The sequence below is a fragment of the Aquila chrysaetos genome, chromosome 2 (assembly GCF_900496995.4).
Source record: "Aquila chrysaetos chrysaetos chromosome 2, bAquChr1.4, whole genome shotgun sequence".
Classification (NCBI taxonomy): domain Eukaryota; kingdom Metazoa; phylum Chordata; class Aves; order Accipitriformes; family Accipitridae; genus Aquila; species Aquila chrysaetos.
In genome coordinates, this window is record NC_044005.1 from 3,963,773 (window position 1) to 3,979,052 (window position 15,280).

The 15,280-nt window shown below is 42.0% G+C and overlaps 1 protein-coding gene across 1 annotated transcript; it reads left to right on the forward strand.

The window, feature by feature from the left end:
- The first annotated feature begins 218 nt into the window (after positions 1-218).
- PSMC6 (proteasome 26S subunit, ATPase 6) lies at positions 219-13,203 on the forward strand. Its single transcript, XM_030031040.1, has 14 exons — positions 219-406; positions 1,142-1,221; positions 1,581-1,620; positions 1,831-1,883; positions 5,613-5,680; positions 6,118-6,232; positions 7,180-7,267; positions 7,452-7,513; positions 7,611-7,734; positions 8,097-8,158; positions 9,187-9,307; positions 9,398-9,478; positions 11,510-11,581; positions 12,711-13,203. Exons 1-14 carry the CDS (start codon positions 280-282, stop codon positions 12,827-12,829), a joined length of 1,212 nt encoding a protein of 403 aa, XP_029886900.1. The 5' UTR covers positions 219-279; the 3' UTR covers positions 12,830-13,203.
- Positions 13,204-15,280: the final 2,077 nt, after the last annotated feature.

Consider the following 15,280-nt stretch of genomic DNA (forward strand, 5'->3'; position numbering starts at 1 on the left):
CGGAGGCTGTTACTCGTACCGGACACCTCGGTGCAACGGGTACGGGCACACAGGCACGTATATACACACAGACATAAAGATAAATACAAGCACGTACTTTGTACGCGGGACGGGCGGCCCGCACGACGCCCAGGCTGTTATGTTGGCGCCTGTCGCAATGCGCATGCGCGCCGCCTCACGCATGCCATCCCCTCCGCGGCGGCAGGGGGCGCTGCGAGGGGCGGGGCGGGGCGGGGCGGGGCGGGGCGGGCGCGCGGCCCTGCCCCGCCCCCGGCGGCCATGGCCCTTCCCGGCATTCCCTATGAGCGGCGGCTGCTCATCATGGCGGACCCGAGAGACAAGGCGCTGCAGGATTACCGCAAGAAGCTGCTGGAGCATAAAGAGATCGACGGTCGCCTCAAGGAGTGTGAGCGTCTACTCCGGGGGTGGTCGCTGTGGGGTTCGCCGTTGTTAAGAGCTCAGGGGAAACCCTGAGGGAAGCCGGTGACCGCCGAGCCGTTGCCGGCGCTTCGTCATGGGCCGGGCCTAGCCGGGCCCCGCGGGGCAGCGGCCGGGCTGAGGGGAGGGAGGGCGGGTAGGGGCCCGGTCGCCGCGCTGCCGGTCGCCGTGGCTGTTTTCTTTTCCCCTTGGGAGGGCCCCGCCGGGCAGCCCGCGCCCTGGGGACCCCCCTTGCGTTGGGGTGGGCAGGAAGGTCGGGCCCTGTCGCTCCCAGATCGAGCTGGGCCGTTCTCTTTCCTCAGCCTTTCACCCCCTGTAAGTTTCTTCTGTCAGCTTTTATTTTCCTGATGCAAACGTCCTCTCTTACATCTGTCCTGGCAGTAGCATGTCCCCCCGTACAAACGTCAGTGCCGTGCAGAAGCACCGGTACCTTTGAATTTGAGCTTTTTACGTTCTAGATTGGATTTTAGATGCCTTCTGCAGAGATTTTTCGCTAATAAGAGACACCGCTGTGTTGAGGGTGGGCAGGCCCTGGAGTTGCTGAGCAGGGGCTCCGCTGTGCTCGCAGAAAGGAGGCTTACTGAGTGTGCAGATCCCCCACAATCTAGCTCTACCTGCTGCTGTTCTGCTGTAAAAGGGCCTGGTCACGAGTTACTGTTGGATTGAATGTCAGCAAAATCCTGTGTTCCCTTCCTTTTTCTAGTAAGGGAACAGCTGAAAGAGCTCACCAAGCAATATGAGAAGTCAGAAAATGATCTCAAGGCCTTGCAGAGTGTCGGGCAGGTACGTAAGAGAAACGAGGTCATAGCATCCTGTGGTGGTGGTTGACAGTGAACTTGCCTGGAAGTAGCATTTAAGTCCATTTTTGGTATCAAGAAAGACTAAGCAGGAGCGGTACAGCTAACAGAAAGAGGAGCTGTGCTGTCAGGGACAGAGACACTGAACATAGGGGTTAGAGAGATTTCCTGTGTTTGTCCTGGTTAACAGGGATGTGTTAAAGAAATAAAAGTACTGGCAAGTGGTGTGAAGCAAGAGAAAGAATTTCAAAGTTGACGGTCATCTTCCATGTGCTGAAACATGTTGAATGTTGTTTTGCAATGGTAATTTATCTGTAGGCTAATACTGCATTTATTCTTTTGCAGATTGTTGGCGAGGTTCTTAAGCAGCTAACAGAAGAGAAGTGTAAGTACGCTGGACTGTTACGTTCTTTGAGATCATGAAAATAAGCTTTTGTAGTTAAAATCCAGCTAGAGATTTGGAGGAGTAAAGAATTACGAGTATTGGTGATCTGAGTATTGGCAGAAGAATGTAATATACTGGATAGTTCAGAAGCATAATTCAGAGCAGCGAATCAAGTAAATTTGATGTTTTTCTTTGATCTTCTCTTGCCAGTCATTGTGAAGGCTACAAATGGACCAAGATATGTGGTTGGCTGTCGTCGTCAGGTAGCTGATCTATATGAATATTCATTAAAAATTTGCTTTGGTCTTGAATATTAGCATTGCTTTTCATAAACTGGGTCCTTAGTGGGATTATGTATTTTCTTCTTTAAGGTGTATGTGGCTATTTTATACTGGTATCTGCTTGCCCTCCCGCTTTGTAGCTGCTAGTAGTGTAACTTCCTACTTTGTAAAAGACAAAGCAGTCCACAGCATTCGTGGAACCTTGCATGTGTTTTATTCTTTTCACTGAGTTGAAGCTCTGTCTTTCTGCCGGATTTTGAACTCTCTGAAAATTAATCACTATGAAAATTTATCAATTGCGTAAGGTCCCCGTTGCTATGTTGTGAGCACGGCATATGACCGTTACTGTCATAGTGCTGAGCTTTAGATTTGATGTTATGTAACTGTATGCTCTATGTAGCTCTTTACGTATTTTTTTCTAATGCTTTTACACTCCACTAAATAATTACGGTGGGCAAGGCCCCTGTTCTAAACACTTTGAGGGATTTTTAGTTGTCCTTAATGATGTTAAAAAAAGCTGTGGCACTTCTAGTCCACAGGACAACAGCTTTTTGACCTACAGCAAATTCTGTAGAAGTAAAGACACTTTAATACAGAACCTTGCTTCCAGCGTAATCCATCTGCTGTAGTCAGCAAGAACCACTTAGAGGTACTCTTTGCTTTTTATTTTTATACAAAAGAATAAGGGATGTAGTGCAGGCATGGTTTAAAAAATGCTTGATTAATTGAGCACTGAATGTGACCCACTTACAGTAATTACCACCCGTAGATCAGCTGTTCCTCACCAATGCTGCCCATTAAGTAGGAACCACAATACTTAGTGCAAGTGTTCTGCAACTGCAGAGCTGTTGGGGGAGCAAAAGTGAATCTCTAGTTAGATTTTATCACACTCCTCCCTGACTTTGAGAAATAGAAGCAAAGAAGAATATGTATGAAATGTTAGACACTAAGGTGTCTCTGAACAGAGAACAGTGATCCCAGGGAAGGATCATGTATCCTGAGAAGGCAGCAGCATTTTATGTAGTTATTTTAATGCACAAGTAAGTGTAAGATCTTTTAACAGCTGTGACCTCTCAGTGCATCTTGAACTGATTCCTTTATGGTAGAGAAAGGTAACTGTAGCTGAGCTTTTAACACATCATGATTGTAGCATGTTCTCCTATATTATGGAAGTTGTAAAAAATAGAAATTCCTTCAGTAAAAGGAGCACAGGTGTAGTATTGATGTTAGAGGTGCTTTTCTTTGTCTTTCTGAAGAGAAACTGTCGATCTTGGCAGAATTTTGAACTCTTACTGGTTCTATGTGAAGAAAGAAAATGTGTTTGCAAGACTAATGCGCATATGTTTTGCGGTACCCAGAATCTCTGGATTAGCTTAAGGTTTGTACATGGAAGTTAAATTGAAGAACAATGTAATAGAACTCCAACATACAAAAGTTAACCAACTCTATTTAGATGATTCAGCTGAAATGGTGCTGTGGTGGCCGTAGGAGCTGAGGGGCAGCAAGTAAGTGGCAGAGCAGGGAGCCTACTGTACTCTGAAGAATTTAAAAAGAGGGGCAGAAAGGGGTTTTCTAGCTGTCAGAGGAATTCCTGGTAAAGGCCCACAATTAACAATACTTAGCAGTAAGCAGGGAGCAAAACTCATGCAATAAGTATTTTCCTATGCCATTGACTGTCAGTGGATTGTGTATTTCTCAGTAAGGATGGACCTTTTCTCCTCCTTTTAGAGACAAACTATTTGAGAAATGTGGCTACCAGTAAGTGTGTTAGTTCTTGTAGTATATATACAGGTATCCTTGACTTTCCTCGAATGTACCAATGAGATATGTTTTTGCTTGCATAAAACATCTGCAAGAATTGGTAGTATTGAAATGCTCTTTAAATACATAACTTTAAGCTTCATCCCTTTCAAGATGTTGTGGTGCAAACTCACTATTTCTTTTCACCAGAATGAACAAAGTACTTTTCTGGAACATAAGTATACTTAATTCCACTTCAGAGCACATGAGGTAGTCTTGAGGTTCTGCGTTGAAACAGAGATAAATGCTAGGGAAGAGGTTGTGCTTGGATGAGCCTGGCATTGCAACACATACACATTTCAAGTTTATTCTTCAGTAAAAGCACTCTTCGATCTTAAAAGATCCTTGGTTTGATACCAGAGACTAAACAAACATATCCATGATTGTTTTCAAAATGTCAAAATATCAAGGCAAATCATTTCCCATGGAGTGTTTCATGGAGTAGAAGAACTAGTTTTTGATCAAAGTCCTTGTGGCTGTGCTGTGACCCTGTTTAAATTGAAACAAAATTACTTCCCTATCTAAAGTGCATTTCCTAAGGAATTCAAGGTCAAGTGTTTCTCTTTGTTTTCTTCCCACTGCAGAATAACATAAATCTATCAGATTCAACACTGGCCAATAGAATTTCAAGGTTTTACAGATTTCTTAAGATTAGGCAGCTGGAAAGAGATCTTATTAGTGACCCCAGTAAGGGAGGACTGACAGCTTGATCCTGAACACTACCAGAGACTGAAGAGCCCATGTGTGCAAGGGACCTTATAAATCCCCCTAGCGGGAGCAATGGGAAGCTTCAGGCAGTCCTTGCAAACGGTTGTCGAAATCCCTGTTTTTCAGATGCCATGTCGATAAAGCTCAGAATAAATAGGTAAATAGGTTTCATATTCTTCAAATGTGGATTGGGTACTTTTTTTTTTTTTTTTTTTTTTTAGAGAAGAAATTAGAGTGGCAAGGTAATCTCTATGGTGGTTGTTCAAGGTTGTGTTGTGTGAGAGGTGAGGCTGCTCTCCTAGACCAGGTTTCTTAAAGTGAGAAATGCAAATTAGTTGTTTTAATCCCAGCAGAATTTAGCAGGGGGTACTGGAATAGGACTGCTAATGTGTTAAAAAATCTCATAAAAGTGGAGTAAGCAGACAAAAACTGCTGAGGCAGGTGAGTAGGGCATCTGAGGTAAATGACAGCAAAAGAATAACAACTAGAATGGCTGACTTTGAAAATGGGATATAACTACTTATGTGAAAATGTGCAAATGATGGAAGGCTTGGAGAAAATAGGTTAGGGGCATCTATTTGCCCTTTCTGTCAGTCCAGAAATGAGAATGTCGTTGAGTAGAAGGGTGGCAAGTTCGGACTCAAATGGGCAGGCTGTTCCACGTGTCCTTAAAGGAGAATTGCTTAGTTGTTCTGAAACAGCTGGGTCTGTGCTGTGTTGAACAGAGGGGAGAATTAGATCTCTCACTAATCCAGTCAGATTGACAGCAGTAAAAAAGAAAAAAAAAATTACAGTCTAGAAAACAGTATTTATTTTCAAAAGTGGCAGAGGTAAGTTAATGACTTGCTGTTCAAGATCTATTTCAACGTTAACAAAAATTATTCCTGTGGTCTGTTAGTTTTGCTGGTGTCCAGTTGTGACAACCAACAGGTTCATTGGTCTAGGCCAGTTCCTGGATCGCTTCTCCTGAAGATCATGTTCCCATGAAACAGCGGGCCAGCTTTTTCCCAGTTTAAGCATTCCCAAAAACAGTGGTGACAGGGGCGCAGAGTTTACTAAATAAGCTGCTTGGCAAGGCTCAGTGGCTTTGTTTTCTTCTTGTGTGTGATGGAGCAAAGAGTGCAAACTACAGTAAACATCTTGGCTAAAACCAGACGTTGTTTTGGAGTGTGGTTCTAATGGAAATACCTTCTTTGTGACTAGCTTGACAAAAGTAAGCTGAAGCCGGGGACAAGAGTTGCTCTGGATATGACCACTCTGACTATTATGAGGTAGGTTTCTGCTCTACGACTGCTCTTCTGCTCATCATATAAAGGGGAAAAAAATAGATCTGAGTAGGTTACACAAAGGTTTGAATAATCAGTTCTGTAATGTTTTGTAAATGTTTTCTGCAAAGCAGGGCTTAAGGAAGGACAATTACTTTGAGGGAAGACTTATGTGTCTATCATATAAGATTTAAAAAGAAATTGGTTTTCTTTAAAAAGAACAGTTAAAACTTGGCATTTTCAGCAGTTTTTGAAGCTTTTGTTTGGTTTAAAACTTGAGAAAGTTGGCTGGGCTTGGGGTTTATTCTGTTTTTTCAGCAAACATTTGTTATCAAGGTGGGAAGAGAAGAAATAATTTTCATAGTTGCTGTAAAATTTATTGCAATAACTTTACAAATATGTCTGCACAGTGAGAAATGTCTACTCTTAACTCTTTTTTCCAGATATTTGCCAAGGGAAGTGGATCCATTGGTTTATAATATGTCTCATGAAGATCCAGGGGATGTTTCGTATTCTGAGATTGGAGGGTTGTCGGAACAAATCAGAGAGCTGCGAGAGGTATCCAGTATTTCAAAAATGCTTACCAAATAGTGGGATGTGTTCTGAGTGAAGGTTTTTAGTACAAAAATGTCTTACTGATATTTGTCCTAAACTATCATAAGACAGACTGTTAAAGGATCCTATCAGATGAGCGCTTTCCAGGTTTCATTAACTTAGACCACATTTTCCTATACTAGAAGATAACTTCTGAAGTGTTGTTTAAATGTTTTCCAGCTTTGTTTGTCACAAAGACAATTACAGCATTGTGACTGCGGGGTGCTGGTGCACTCATACTGAAGTAATCCTGTTAGTTTGGGCATCAGTGCTGCAGGCTGTGCAAGCCTGCCCAGGAATGTGGGTGTTTGAAGACGAGCTCATGCTGCTGTGAGCCAACTGACTGTAACAGAGATTGCTTGTGTGCTGTGCACACACCTTGCAGCAGCAGAGAAAGATTATTCTAAACACCAAAGGCCAGTTCTCAAACTGGTTATATCTTACCTACTGTTACAGAAGTTTGGATTGAGATTAAAATGAAGAAAATCCTCTGAAGGGGGTTTGAAGGATCTGAGACCCATTAGGCTGAGGGAGTGCCATAAAGTCAAGTGGGAGGGCATAGATAGGATTGGTTTGCTGGTTGTCAAACTTGAATTTTGCACAAAAACTACTAGAATCACTCTGGGTAGTGGTATTATGACCGCAGCAAAACATGGTTTGAGCAAAGAGCATTGAGAGAAACAAGTCATTGCAGAGCTGAAGTCTGAACAGCAAGGGCAGGATTGTGAATCGTTCCATTAGATCAATCTGACATTTTCTTACATAACTGTTTCTCATACAAGATATGCTGCACGGATAAATAAGAATGCAGGTATCTGGAAAACAGCCTGGCAAGTGTACCATTAGCTTCCTGGGATTGCTGATCTATTTTAAAATCCAGAGACTCAGTTTGTTTATCTGTCTCTTCACAGGTAATAGAATTGCCGCTTACAAACCCAGAATTATTCCAGCGTGTGGGAATTATACCTCCAAAAGGCTGCTTGCTGTATGGCCCCCCCGGTGAGTCTCCTGAAAGGGTAATGAATGCTTAGTTGTCACTCTCAAACTGTGGCAGTAGCCTTGTTTATTTCTTTTGTTTGTTTGTTTGGGTTTTTTGTTTGTTTTTTTGTTTTTGTTTTTTTAAAGTTGCTAGCATGCAATGTTGGGTTACTAGTTAAACAGTTTCAATCTCTTGTCTGTCCAGGTACAGGGAAAACACTTTTGGCCAGAGCTGTTGCTAGCCAGCTTGATTGCAACTTCCTAAAGGTAGTGGAATTTTACTCTTGCACTCACGCACATGCACACATGCTTAATCTGTTTGCACTCCAGTCTCTTCATTCACATGTCTCTTGTCTTTCAAAAGGTGGTGTCAAGTTCGATAGTGGACAAGTACATTGGTGAAAGTGCTCGACTGATCAGAGAGATGTTCAATTATGCCAGAGATCATCAGCCATGTATCATTTTCATGGATGAGATAGATGCTATTGGTAAGGCTAACAGCCTGGAGGATGGCTAGAGTTTCCTTTTAACGCTGAAATTGGCTATAAAGCCACAGTCTGTCTTCTCCAAAGAGAGTGTGCATGCATGTTTGTTCAGAAGAAACATAACAGGGCAAGTGGTTCAGCTTCCTCCTGGAGCTATTAGAGCTAGCTTAGAACCATACCTGTTCATATCTGGCTTGGATGTTTTTGACTACATGAAAAAGCATTTTAAAAATGTGTGTGTTTAACTCTTTAAATACCACCCCTACTTCCCCCCAGTTTAAAAGGGATACCTAATTGTCTTCAGATTTAGTATTATATGGAGGCAAAAATAAAGTACTGTAACTTAGGAGTTTGGTATGCTGCAGGTGGTCGCCGTTTTTCTGAAGGCACCTCAGCTGATAGAGAAATTCAGAGGACTCTGATGGAGGTGAGTGTCTAATCCCTGACTACGTACTGTACAGTCCACGCTAAGTAATAATACAGATGTGAATTGTTATACTGTGATCTAACTTGGTAGAACTTTTTCTGAGTTAATAATTTTAAGCTAAAAGTGAACTAGATGCTGCTTTTACAAAAGGCAGCTGCACATCCTGATAACTCAGCCATGCATTCAATTTGGAGACTAATTGAAAGAAAAATTGCTGAAATTATTTGGGATATTTTCTCTTCTTACTGTGACTTGGCTTTGCTGCTGCTTACTGCATCTTCTTTGAAGGTTTGGAGGGCCCCTCTTTCTTAAAGAAGGGAAAGTGGAGCTTTTCTCCTTTAGTCCCAAAGACACTTACTCTATACAATTTTAGAACTGTTACAGTTTGATTTTCAAAACTAAGAGGAGAAGTAGTTGTATTTCTTTGTTTCTGTACTAATTGCTCTGGTAAACAGGGTTGTGTGAAGGGAATTTTAAAACCACTGGTGACAATTAAGGATTCTGAAGCTAATGGGAAACTTCATTGGCCTATGTTTGCAAACAGTTTGTCCGGTTCAAAAGAATGTGTCTGCCTTACATAAAGAATTAAATCACTGTGATCAAAGAGCAAGTACTTTGAATCTTCACAATGAAATGTCTCCGTACATGTGTATTAGTATTCTAGAGGCTGTTCTCCAAGTCTAATTTAAATGTCCTGGACTTAGTGCAATACAATCAAAATGTGTCAGCCAACCATTGGCTCCTTTAGTACTTGCGCTGTTTTCATTGCCTTATTGTTTTAGGCAAGTCTTTCACGTTTGAGTTCTGCTTTGCTCAAGATCTTTTTCTCTGAGCAAAGCATTTTCAAGTGTCTCTCTTAAGCTCTTTTTATTGCTTATAGAATATGCAGGGGAGTAGCGTTTTTTTTTTTCTCATTTATCTTTACCGCTCATACATCTTGGTGAAAATACTTACGCAGAAAATAAGTACAATAGATCACACTAGGAAGGTTTTGGGTTTTTTAAAAACAAACTTTTGTTTTCTATTAGTTATTGAATCAGATGGATGGATTCGATACTCTGCACAGAGTTAAAATGATCATGGCTACTAACAGACCAGACACGCTGGACCCTGCACTTCTGCGGCCTGGAAGACTGGATAGAAAAATCCGTGAGTTACTGCTTCACAGTGGCTGGAAGGAGGGTATTATCCATATGAGCTGTGGTTTTTCACTTTTATTAAAGCTGTAATTCTTTCTAGATATTGATCTACCAAATGAACAAGCCAGATTAGATATTTTGAAGATTCATGCAGGTCCTATCACTAAACATGGTGAAATAGGTAAGTAGGAAGCTACCTGGATATCCTTCCTACTTCTGTTTGTAAAAATGTGAAGAGGGTGAGTTGTTAATGATGACTGCCCTTCTAATTTCTACCCTTACACTGGCCACACAACTTCCTCTCTTGGAATTCTCCTTTTTTTTTTTTTTTTTTTTTTTTTTTTTTAATGCATCCTGATTGAACTCTTGCTAAGTCTTCCTTTGAAAAGGAAAACTGAATATAAACCCCTGGAGCACAGTTGTAAACTGGAAAATCAGCATGGTTCTCATCAGGTAGTTTCCTGTTTCTAAAGGAATACCTTAATGCAAGTAAACAGCATTTTCATTAGTCCCCCCAAAGAAAGAGAAATTGTTGCTGCAGAAGTCTGAAAACAGTAAAGAATCTTTAAAAGTCATGGAGAAACTTACTTTGGAGTTTGGAGATGGTGTAATGAAAACCTTGTTGTCTGAAACAAAGCTTGTCTTTGGTTAGTGGAGAGAGCTCTCTCCAGAGCGTAAGGAGGAGAAGTATCAATCAGATAAAATGGGGAAGGTTTATTTAATGACTGTGCTACTCTAGGCTGACCAGAGTCTTAGTTTTACTGTGACACTTCAGAGCTTTCCTCAAGAAAACTGTAATTGTGATTTGCCTTTAAAACGACGTTGGCTGCCTTTTATTTCAGTAAGGCCCCACAGACCCTGCCTGCTTGTTCCCAGCCCCATGCGACCCGCCCCCGCCTCTTTGCTGACATGAGCTATTCATGCAGCCAGGCAGTGCGATCTGGATAGTGGAACTGATCTCGTTCACCATCTGGCTGCATGAGCAGCTGCAGCTCAACAGAGGGGGTGACCGGGAGCAGGAATGAGCTGGGGGAGGGCGAGGGGGTTGAGGATTGCTTAATGTTGGCTTAAACGTGCATGCATGTGACTATAGTCTAAGATACAGAAGAAGCTCCAAAGCAAATCATGAACCTGAGGTGAAGTACTTCATCCTTTTTCTCTTATCTTCGGGCACTGGAGTGGAAGCAGGGTAGGATCATTCCTTTACACCATTTAGCAGGGTGAGATGTCAGATGGGTACTAGCTAAATTTCTGAACATGATGTGGGAAGACCATGATGCTCAGCTTTGAGATCCTGAAAGGAAGGCTGAACTTACTGGCAAGGTGGGGTGTGAATTGCATTAAAATCCAAAGATAATGACCTGTTCCAGGTTCCAGCGTGAGATTCTCCTGCTCTAGTACTGGTGTCTGCAAGGTTTGTAAGTTCAGAGTCTTCAGTGATGTTCAACATTGCTTGGTCCCATTGCTTGGTTTTTTTTGACTTTCCAATTATTGGAAGACTTGTTTATAGGACATTGTGCTACATGGAATTAAAATACAGTTGAAGAATTTCTAATCTCTAGGGGGGTTTTTTTTGGTTTCTTAATATAAAAACGTTCAGTTCAAATGTTTTGAATTTCATACAGAAGGTAAACTGTTTTGAAAAGTTTTGCAGAAAAGTTGATTTTTTTTTTTAAATATTCAGCCTTGCAAAAATCAGAACTTGCTGGAGGCTCAACAGACGCAGTGTTTTAGAGATTGATTCTAGAAACTATAACCATAGCCACTTTTTTAGTAAATATATGTGCATAAAATACGAGGCTTAATATATCAAGACATTAAATGCTTTTAGTAGATGCAGTTGTTATGAGTGGAAAGGGACTGAGTTATGATCACTTGGAGATAAGTTTCTGGGTTTTTTACATCATTTAAATAAGAACATTGCCTTGATGTAGCTTTTCTTGTATTTCATGTTGATGCTTGTAACAAGTTAGTAACTTTGGCATTTAATTATATAACATGAGCTTTTGGCTGCAATACATTTCTGTTTTAATGACAGGGGTAATACAGCTGATTATTTCAGCTGATTTAATTTATCAGTCTAACGGACGGCTATCTATTTGCACTGAAATCACAATAAAGTGTTTCTTTGTTAGCTAGATATGTATTTTGGCGGCATCCATAACGGGAAGTGTGAATTTATTTCTAATTGACATTTGTGTTTTATGAATAGATTATGAAGCAATTGTGAAGCTTTCAGATGGCTTTAATGGAGCAGACTTGAGAAATGTCTGTACTGAAGCAGGTATTTTCTTAACTCTTGATATGCTAAGTCTTGGTTAATGCTAAATATTTGAGCTGTTTCTCTGATACTTCTGTCAATGGATTAAAATCAGGAGGTCAAAAATATTTTGCTGGAATGCAGCGCTTGTTCACTGATGGCTCACTTTTTGTATTCCTTTCTTAAGGGCTAGGTAGCATTTACTTAATGGAATGTTAGCACCTGGACAGTACCAAAATGCCAAAACAGTTGCATATTTCACAGTGTGTCACGTGTGTCTGGACTGTTAAGCATGGTGATATGCCCTGAAGCTTTGATGGAACAACTTGAACAAAATCTCTTTTCTTTCTTCCAAGTTTCCTTATGACCTATACAGTCACCCAGAACTTGATTCTTTACATGCTCCCTCTAAGGTTACAGACAAGTCTCTTATCAGGTCTGCAGATAACCCAGCTAGGCATATCAACAGTCCAGCTTATATGTGCAGATCTGCTGCCAGTTCGGAGCAGTAGCACTGCATTCATGTGACATTGCGCCTGCTAATATCCCCTGCCATACACAAGCTGGATCTGCACAGAGTTACGTAGATTTGTGACGTGTGGTATAAAAGATCTCTGTAGTTCAGGTTCAGCACGATGGGAGATAAAAAGCAGCCATACCATTTCTGAGCTGGAGCTGGCCTCTGACCGCTTGTTGGCTGAGTATCGTGGTATATGTTGTACTGTCTCATAAAAACTAGATGCATTCCAGAAGCAGCGATGGTACCCATTTTTCTCCTTTTTGCGGAGAATCCGAGTCTCTTAGTACCTGGGTGATAAAATAGTTAATACTACTTTATGCTTTTCCCACATTATAATTTCATTGTACGCTTAGGGCTTGCCTACGTTGGAAGGCTGAGTAACACAGTAAATACACACTCACAGTTTAAAGCAAGTTATACTTTTCTTCTTAGTGATCACCTAGTTCAGAAAGGGGACCTCATTGAAGTTTACTCTTCTTCCCAACACTCAAGACCTGCATGTGAAAGTCTACATGCAGACAGTGTAACTTGGATCTGTTCTCACTTTAACTTGAGCGAATCTTTATGTACCATCTTCTCTGTACTGTTGCTGCAAGAAGCACCAGCTTATTGCTGTTAAATTATTCTTCACAGGTATGTTTGCGATCCGTGCTGATCATGACTTTGTAGTTCAGGAAGACTTCATGAAAGCTGTTAGAAAAGTGGCTGATTCTAAGAAGCTGGAGTCCAAGCTTGACTACAAACCTGTTTAAATTAACCATACAATTTGTGAATGACTGCACATGTCATACTGGATTAATTGTATAAAAAGAGAGAAATAATGTACCTCTTGATTATTATTGTAAGCTGTTTGTGTAACGTGTAGCTAGTCATTTGGTAACACTAGTTGCAAGTTGGCTACAGAAGTGTGTTTCCTGTACAGTTCTGAAATACAATATTCATTACAGCCCAGGTTAAGTAAAATGTGTGGAGATGTGTTCTCTTAGCAATTACGGTGTGAATTTACAAATGTGCCTGAATGGTTTAGCAGACTTTAAGAAAGTCAGTTCATTTCTTGACTTTTTTTATATCGGTATATTTCCTTTCCCCAAACAGTTTATGAATAAAACTTGTTTAAATCTGCTTATCCTGGTGTACCTTCTCTGTAACTCTTGAAGAGAGTTGAGTTCTGTGTCTTCAGCATTCGAAGAGCAACTTTTCTCTGGCGTAAGGATTGCATTGGAGTCCTATGCCTTACATACCAAATGGAGGCAACCCTTCCCTCGGGCAGAGGAGGGCAAGTGGTATTTATGTACTCCTTCACTGCTGAAGTCCGGGAAGAGGATTTAGCTGAGCTAGCATTTAATTCCTCAGAATGCAAGAAGTAAACAAGTCTTTTAAAATGTTTGCCATCTTCCCTTCTGGTAGGGTAACTCCTATGCTGAATGCCAGGTTATAGACAAAAGCATCTAAGTGGAAGTGCAGAAACTGATAGCAGTTTGATATATAAAAGTTTTGATTACAGCTTTTGGGGTGGTGGGGGAAATATGCAAGATGTATTTCCTTTCCAAGTTCCCCTTTCAGCTGCTCTGTAGCCAGGAACCGTCTGATATACTTTGAACCTATGCCGCTTTAGACATGCAAAGTGGTGTACCTAATACTTCTGGAGCTCTGAACAGGGCTTTGCCTGCACCTTACCAGGTTGGAATTTTGCTGTATGGGGGTTGCCTTTGTGTTCCCTGGGAGCTGACTGCTGCAGCTGTTTGAGTAACCACAGAAAAAAGTAAAAACGTAGAGGCTAAGGTGTCCGTGTTCTTAAGGGCATCTGTTCACTATGCTTTTTTTTTTTTTTGCTTTCTGATCAGTTCCACCCCCAGGGCTGTGCATGCAGATTGACCAACTGCACTGTGCAATTTACCTGAACGTTGGACTGGAACAGTAGTGTACTAGACTGTACTTCTAATTATCCTAATTGGATTACTCTGGGCATGCTCAGCTGACAGACAATTACATGAGATTAACTCTAGATTTACCAGGAAACACACTACTTAACAGCATCTCCCTGTCAGTTTTAATAGCTGTGTGTTTTTATCTTTCCCCATCGCTGTGAGACAAAACAGGCAGCATAAGGTGTAGAACAGTTACACCAGGACGGGCAACAATATTTTAATGTTTATATGGTTAATGGTTGTTACAGACCTTTTTTCTGGTTAGTAATGAAAACTTCCTATTGTGACTGTCAGAAGACGCAAATCTTAGTTTACCAGAACACTGGTTTGAGCGCACCTCGTACAGAGCTGCTAGGTCTGGGTGCTACAGCCAGTGCGCATGGAACAATTAGATAAAAGTCAGTTTCTGAGCACTACAGTGATGTAAATAGTGAGCTGAACGTCTGGCATTACCGTGGAGGGTAAAAGGTGGCAAACTGTTTCCTGAAGCCCTGGGAATGGTTATAGCTTATTTTTGAAGTTTGGGCCGTAAGCTAAGGCCACCGACACCTGTCCCTGTTCCTATTCTTGATGCCAGCTGGAGGTGGGAGCTGCGGTTTTACTGTTGCTTTCTCCTTTGCCGTTTCATTTTTCCTCTTTCACTGAAAGGAAATTGCAGTGCTGAAGGAACGGTTGCTGAAATGTGGTTGTCGAAAGTTTCTCAAGGGGGAAATGAGCAAAGTGTTTAAATAGTTTGGGGTGGTATCTTAAGAGTCCAGCGGAGCACGGGACGGGGAACCTCAAAAAGAGGAAAAATAAGTTCCTGCCCCAAGACTGGTGCGAGAGGGCATCTCCCACGTGCAGAGAGGACCTGTTTGAAAATTACCTCGTTTGCGGCATCAGCTAAAATTTGAGGCAGGCAGTGTCAGCGCCTTTCTGATGACGGATAAAACGAGTGTCTGCTTGCCAAAATGGAAGCGGTCCGCTCTGCGTGCGAGGAGAAAGAGACCGCAAGCCACGGCAGGGCGAGGGGAAGGCGACGAGAAGAACATCTTGGGAAGCGTTAACGGCCGCGACATGGCGGCCAGCGTGCCCAAGGCGCTGTGGTGGCCGAGGCGTGAGGCGCTTCAGGCCTGAGCCTCGACCGGAGAAGCTGGGCCTTGATCGCTGTGAACCTGTGGCGGGAAAAGGGCCTGTTGAAGGGAAAAGGCCCTGTTGAAGAAGTTCTAATTAGGGTCGCGAGGAGTTAATTAACGAATTCGGGGGGGGGGGGGGGGGAGCTAACGGCGCTCCCCG